Source organism: Homarus americanus, unplaced genomic scaffold (assembly GCF_018991925.1).
Source record: "Homarus americanus isolate GMGI-L3 unplaced genomic scaffold, GMGI_Hamer_2.0 scaffold25860, whole genome shotgun sequence".
Classification (NCBI taxonomy): Eukaryota; Metazoa; Arthropoda; class Malacostraca; order Decapoda; family Nephropidae; genus Homarus; species Homarus americanus.
The window spans coordinates 2,009,653-2,016,918 of record NW_024724693.1 but is presented as its reverse complement, the minus strand read 5'-3'; the positions used below and the strand labels follow the sequence as shown (position 1 = coordinate 2,016,918).

The following is a 7,266-nucleotide window of genomic DNA, read 5'->3' as shown; positions in this document are numbered from 1 at the left end:
GGAGTAGGTAACAGGAGGTAGGAATATTAACTACATGAACAGCTTATGAAACTCGTCTCTGTTATTATTTGGTTTGATTTATTTATATCAATATTCTTTATACCTGTGTATATGTGTATGTGTAGATAATACTGATAATAATAGTCATAGTAATAATAATAATAGTAATAGTAAAATAATAATAATAATAATAATAATAATAATAATAATAATAATAATAGTAATAATAATAATAATAATAATAATAATAATAATAATAAGTAACGGAGAGTTTGTTATATGACGGTCACTCACACATGATAGTCACTCACATGTAAGACACTCACAGTCACTCATCCACCTGAACACAACTAGACAAACACACACACACACACACACACACACACACACACACACCTTCAGTACCGGTGAAAAACATTGAACATTTCTCCAAACATTAGCGTCTTTCCTGTGTTCGGCCTTGACCATTTACCTGCCTTAGTCACTCTACTGAACATTTAAATACCAGAGTTGAGGGGACGCTCTTTGTCTCTCCCTCAGTTTAATGGTGGAAAAAAAAACAACAGCTTGGGATAGTTTGTGGATTAGTCACCGCTGTTTAGGTCATCTGGTGGTTAAATACTCTATGGTAACCTAACGTAAACCTAACCTAACGTAAACCTAACCTAACCTAACGTAAACCTAACCTAATCTAATCTAAACTAACCTAACCTAAACTAATCTAACCTAACCTAACCTAATCTAACCTAACCTAACCTAATCTAATCTAAACTAACCTAACCTAAACTAATCTAACCTAACGTAAACCTAACCTAACCTAACCTACGGTAATCTAACCTAACCTAATCTAATCTAAGCTCCCAGATAGCGCTAATGTTTTCAATCATCAGGTGAAATAAGCTTGGGGTGGGTGGTGGTGGGGGTGGGGAGCTAATCATCAGGTGAAATAAGCTTGGGGTGGTGGTGGTGGGGGTGAGGTGGGAGCTTAATCATCAGGTGAAATAAGCTAGGGGTGGGTGGTGGTGGGGGCTAATTTCAGGCCGTCCCAAGCTTGAGTTGAGGAGAACCTGTTATAGTAACCCTGTGGCCAGACCCCGGGTGGAGGTGGACCTGGGAGTGGGACCTGGGACCTGTTGGGGACCTGGGGTGGGACCTGGGACCTGTTGGGGACATGGGAGTGGGACCTGGGACCTGTGGACCTGGGACCTTTGGGGACCTGGGGGGTGGACCTGGGACCTGTTGGGGACCTGGGAGTGGGACCTGGGACCTGGGACTGCGTTTGGGACCTGGGACTGGGACATGTTGGGGACCTGGGACTGGGACCTGGGGACCGGAGGGACCTGTTGGGGACCTGGGACTGGACCTGTGGGACCTGGGACCTGTTGGGGACCTGGGACTGGGACCTGTTGGGGACCTGGGACTGGGACCTGTTGGGGACCTGGGACTGGGACCTGTTTGGGGACCTGGGACTGGGACCTGTTGGGGACCTGGGACTGGGACCTGTTTGGGGACCTGGGACTGGGACCTGTTGGGACCTGGGACTGGGACATGTTTGGGGACCTGGGACTGGGACCTGTTGGGGACCTGGGACCTTGGACCTGGAATGGGACCTGTTGGGGACCTGGGACTGGGACCTGTTGGGGACCTGGACTGGGACCTGTTGGGGACCTGGGACTGGGACCTGTTGGGACCTGGGACTGGGACATGTTTGGGACCTGACCTTTGGGGACCTGGGACTGGGACCTGTTTGGGGACCTGGGACTGGGACCTGTTGGGGACCTGGGACTGGGACCTGTTGGGACCTGGGACTGGGACCTGTTGGGGACCTGGGACTGGGACCTGTTGGGGACCTGGGACTGGGACATGTTTGGGGACCTGGGACTGGGACCTGTTGGGGACCTGGGACTGGGACATGTTTGGGACCCTGACTGGGACCTGTTGGGGACCTGGGACTGGGACCTGTTGGGGACCTGGGACTGGGACCTGTTGGGGACCTGGGACTGGGACCTGTTGGGGACCTGGGACTGGGACCTGTTGGGGACCTGGGACTGGGACAGTTTGGGGACCTGGGACTGGGACATGTTGGGGACCTGGGACTGGGACCCTGTTGGGGACCTGGGACTGGGACCTGTGGGGACCTGGGACTGGGACCTGTGGGGACCTGGGACTGGGACCTGTTGGGGACCTGGGACTGGGACCTGTTGGGACCTGGGACTGGGACCTGTTTGGGGACCTGGGACTGGGACCTGTTGGGGACCTGGGACTGGGACCTGGGGGACCTGGGACCTGGGAGACTGACCTGGTGTGTGGCAGCGGCTCACTATTTACGAGGAGTTGAAGTCACTCATTCACCATCACCGGTGTCCATCATCATCATCATCATCATCATCATCATCATCACATCACCATCATCACTACATCGTCTCTCTCTCTCTCTCTCTCCCAGCCCCCTTCTCTCCCTCAGCCCTTCTCTCCCTCAGCCCCTCTCCCCTCACCCCCTCTCTCCCTCACCCCCCTCAACCCCCTCTCTCACTCAGCCCCCCTCTCCCCTCAGCCCCCTCTCCCTCAGCCCCTTCTCTCCACTCACCCCCTCTCTCCTCAGCCCCTTCTCCCTCAGCCCCCCCCTCTCTCCCTCAGCCCCCTCTCTCCTCAGCCCCTTCTCTCCTCACCCCCCCCACCTCTCTCCCTCAGCCCCTCTCTCCCTCAGCCCCCCCTCTCTCCTCAGCCCCTTCTCTCCTCACCCCCCTCTCCCCCACCCCTCTCTCCCTCACCCCCTCTCTCCTCCAGCCCTTCTCTCCCTCACCCCTTCTCCCCTCAGCCCCCCCACCCCCCCCCCCCCCCCCACCCCCCCCCAGCCCCTTCTCTCCACTCAGCCCCCCCCCCTCACCCCCTTCTCTCACTCAGCCCCCTTCTCTCAGTAAACAAAACACCAAACAATTCCTCATCTGTAGAATTTTGGCTCAATATTTGTTCTTTTTTTTACTCAAGTGTTCAACAAGCCTGAGGTGTGTGTATGTTAGTCTGAGTAGTTGTTGTTGTTGTTGTGTTTGTTGTTGTTGTTGTTGTGTTTGTTGTTGTTGTTGTTGTTGTGTTTGTTGTTGTTTGTTTACGTGTATGAATGATAGGAGGTTAATGTTACTGTTTTTCTCGCGGTAAAGAAATCTAGTTACGATTTTTTGGGTTAGGTTAGGTTAAGGTCGACACCTGGGGTACTATAGTCGACACCTGAGTACTATAGTCGACACCTGGGGGTACTATAGTCGACACCTGGGGTACTGTAGTCGACACCTGGGGTACTATAGTCGACACCTGGGGTACTGTAGTCGACACCTGGGGTACTGTAGTCGACACCTGGGGCACTATAGTCGACACCTGGGGTACTGTAGTCGACATCATGACTTACCTGCACATTTGTATAATTTCCTGCATCTGACTGGTCGTGTACGGGCTCCCTAGACAGGCGTGGGTGAGGGGGCGCGGGTCCAGGGTGTCTGTGGGCGTGGGGGCGTGGATCCAGGGTGGGCGTGGGGCCTCTCAGATCTATTCCATTGGGTTTAAAAAAGGCGGGGGTGGCGGTAGAACGTTGAGTGTCAGGTGATTCACTTATAACAGGAGGGACGGTGGGGGTCTACACTCCGCACCAGCTCATGCACTACTGATGCTCTCCTCACATTTGTTCCCTCAAGTGCCTTAGCCCCGCCCTGGGTATCCTTCTTGAGAGGTCCCATTGGTTGGCTGGTACTCATCCTTGCGCTTTGATTGGCTGAGAGTGAAGGTGGGCGGTTCTGTGCCCTGTTAGTCCCACCCTCCAGGTAGACAGTGTAGACAATGACCTGCTCTTCTTCAGTGTGTGTGTGTGTGTGTGTGTGTGTGTGTGTGTGTGTGTGTGTGTGTGATATTGCCCCATCACCCAGTCTAGTTCAGCTCATCTTTAAATATGGCTCAGGTTTATAATTAGGCTTTGTTATGTTAGTGATGGAGAGAGAAGAGATTACTATACCACACAGGTGATCTAATTATTGAAATGCCAAACAACCTCAACAACCATAATTAAACTGAACTACAAACAACCACAATATATATATCCACAAACACTGAAGCAACCTAACCTAACCTAACCTAACCTAACCCTAATCTAAACTACCTAACCCAATCTAACCTAACACCAACCTAAAATCTAACCTAACCTAAATTACCAAACCTAACCTAACCTAACCTAACCTAACTAACCCAACCTAACCTAAATCTAACCTAACCTAATCTAACCTAACCTAACCTAACCAAACCTAACCTAACCAAACCTTACTTTTTACGAAACCTTTATCAATAAGGTGTTTCAATATTGCCTTAATCACCCTCACTTATGAAACACAAGATTAAGAAAGTGTGTGAAGGTGAAATTTTGGATGGCCTTTGTGTGTGTGGTAGGGTGGTGGTGTGTGTGGTAGGGTGGTGGTGTGTGTGTGTGTGGTGGTGGTGTGTGTGGTAGGGCAGTGGTGTGTGTGTGTGTGTGTGTGGTAGGGTGGTGGTGTGTGAGGTAAGGGTGGTGGTGTGGTAGGGGGTGGTGTGTGTGGTGGGGTGGGGTGTGTGTGGTGGGGTTGTGGTTGTGTGTGGTGGGGTGTGGTGTTGGTGGTAGGGTTGGTGGTGTGTGTGGGGTAGGGTGGTGGTGTGTGTGGGGTGGTTGGTGGTTGTGTGTGGGGTAGGTTGGTGGTGTGTGTGGTGGGGTTGGTGTGTGTGGTGTGGTGGGGTGGGGTGTGTGTGGTAGGGGTGGTGGTGTGTTGTGGTGGGGTGGGTGTGTGGTGGGTTGGTTGGTGAAGGTGGGGTTGGTGGTGGTGTGTGAGGTGGGGTTGGTGGTGTGTGTGGTGGGGTGGTGGTGTGTGTGGTAGTGTTGGTGGTGTGTGTGTTGGTGTGTGTGTGTGTGAGGTGGGGTGGTGGTGTGGGGTAGGGTGGTGGGTGTGTGGTAGGGTGGTGGTGTGTGTGTGTTAGGGTGTGTGTGTGTGTGTGTGTGTGTGTGTGTGTGTGTGTGTGTGTGTGTGTGTGTGTGTGTGTGTGTGAGGTAGGGTGGTGGTGTGTATCTGCCCTGCGGATAACCTTGGTAGGTATAAGGCTACGGGAGTAAAACCCGATTGAAAAATCTGTGTTGGAGCCCCGCATCAGGCAGACATGCTTACAGAGCTCCAACAAGACCTCAGCGGCGGTATAGGCGGAAGAGGTAATCAACGACTACACCGGCGGACGACGGCAAAGCCTGATGGACAGGCTACTAAGGCAAAACCCAACAAACTGGGCTATCGGTAGTCCACTGTAACTCTTCCTCTCCCCAGTCGTTGCAACACTTCCACCACTGGATCAGGGAAAGGGGAGAGCCAAGATGTGTGGCTGCAGCCTGCGCTCCTGCCTCACCACATAAATCAACTCACGTGCAGCCATCACTCAGCTCATCATAACTCTCATCATCATCAAAACCCCTATACCCCCAAAAGTCCTATGGCGACGGACGAGTGGCGATGGAGACAGGCAGAGATGACTGCCAGGAGTCTCTAGTCACAACTCTGTACATGGGCGGCACAGATAAGATGGTCATTTATGTACTGGGATCTAGGCAGCAGTGCAATCCGGTCCTGTCTGTGAGACTGATCAGCCCTTCCGAGGAGCCACTCTGCTCACCCCACATGGGGAGGGGGGCTAGAAAAGGTGCCCTAAATAATAGCCTGCCTAAAGAACCAACCTGACTGGACAACCGCACCCAGTAAGGTCATCCTCATGCAGTCGAAAACACAACCAAAATCACAGATCCAAACAAAAACAAACCATACAGCCTCTTGTGGTCGCTGCATGGAATGTCAGGACCCTTCTGGATACTGGCACAAATGAGCGTCCTGAAAAAAGACCCGCCCTTGTGGCAAAAGAGCTGGCGAGGTATAACATCGACATAGCAGTCATTAGTGAGTCACTGCTCCCAGACGGGGGTCGACTCACAGAACGAGGGTCTGGCTACACCTTCCTCTGGAAGGGTAAGCCTGCTGTGGAGAGAAACTGCATTTATGGAGTTGGTTTTGCCATCCGCAAACGCATCCTACACATGCTAACTGAAATGCCTGTTGGGATCAACGAGCACCTCATAACGCTTCGAGTCCCAATGAATCACTCACGTCATGCCTTCTTCATCAGTGCATACGCCCCAACAATGGATGCGAAGGATGACATTAAGGAGTTCTTTTATGCCGACCTTGACATAGTGCTAACCTCTATTCCCAGAGAAGACAAGGTTGTGCTCTTTGGTGACTTTAATGCCAGAGTTGACAGAGATGCTGACATTTGGCAGGGAATCATAGGGAGAAATGGACTAGGCAAGTGTAATGCCAACGGTCTATTCCTCAGCAAGTGTGCTGCTCACAACCTCACTATCACCAATACCTTGTTTAGGCAGGCCGACAAGTTCAAGGGTTCGTGGCAACACCCACGATCCAAATACTTGCATCTCATTGACCACATCATTGTCAGAGAAAGAGATCGCCGAGGTGTCCTCATCACCCGTGCCATGCTTGGCTCAGACCACTGCGACACTGATCATCGGCTCGTCAGGACCAAGCTCTCACTTCACGTCGCCCCAAAACGGCGATGGCAACAAGCCTCCAGAAGAAGTTTTAACACTAAGCGTCTGGAGGATCCAGCGGTAGCACATGCTTTCAGAGAGCAGCTCGAACATGGGCTGATAAACAACCCGACAACAAACAACCCAAATCCCAGTGCCGAATGGGGTATTCTCGACACTGTCATGACAATACCCTGCAGAAGACCCTCAGCCAGATCGAAGAATACACCAGGACTGGTTTGATGAAAATGACCCGGCAATCAATGTACTCGTCGACGATAAACGTGCTGCTTTAACTGACTTGACAGAACAACCCTCAGTCTCGGACCAAAGCTGATACCTTCCGCAAGAAGCAAGTGGCATCCCAGCGGGAACTTCTTAATCTAAAGAATGACTGATTTAACAATAAAGCATGTGAAGCACAAAAACTTGCAGATCAGCACAAGATGCGTGAATTTTTCAATTCCACTAAAACATTTTATGGGCCAATCACTCATGGCGCAGCCCCCCTCCACTCGTCCGGTGGTAACTCCCTAATTAAAGACGAAGAAGGCATCCTACAGCGCTGGAAAAAGCACTACCATTCACTGCTTAACTGAAACACCGATGTGGATGTCCTGACTACCCAGCAGGTCCCTCAGCATCCAGAGCTGACCCACCTCAGCTATCCT

At 51.7% G+C, this 7,266-nt stretch overlaps 1 protein-coding gene across 1 annotated transcript; it reads right to left on the bottom strand.

Moving 5' to 3' along the window:
- Positions 1–1,035: 1,035 nt before the first annotated feature.
- Positions 1,036–3,746, bottom strand: LOC121864528 (proline-rich protein HaeIII subfamily 1-like). The gene is made up of 3 exons (XM_042363600.1): positions 3,642–3,746; positions 3,027–3,089; positions 1,036–2,031 (listed from the first exon to the last, which is right to left on the bottom strand). The coding sequence occupies exons 1-3, from the start codon at positions 3,744–3,746 to the stop codon at positions 1,036–1,038; spliced, it is 1,164 nt and encodes a 387-aa protein (XP_042219534.1).
- Positions 3,747–7,266: the final 3,520 nt, after the last annotated feature.

Excerpts from the sequence above, each read along its gene's own strand:
- LOC121864528 (XM_042363600.1), bottom strand. The coding sequence starts at position 3,746 with ATGAGTACCAGCCAACCAATGGGACCTCTCAAGAAGGATACCCAGGGC. Across the intron at positions 3,090-3,641 it reads CATCAGTAGTGCATGAGCTG|CAACAACAACAACAACAACA; the intron begins GTGCGGAGTGTA and ends CAACAACAAACA. Across the intron at positions 2,032-3,026 it reads CACAACAACAACAACAACTA|GTCCCAGTCCCAGGTCCCCA; the intron begins CTCAGACTAACA and ends GGTCCCCAACAG.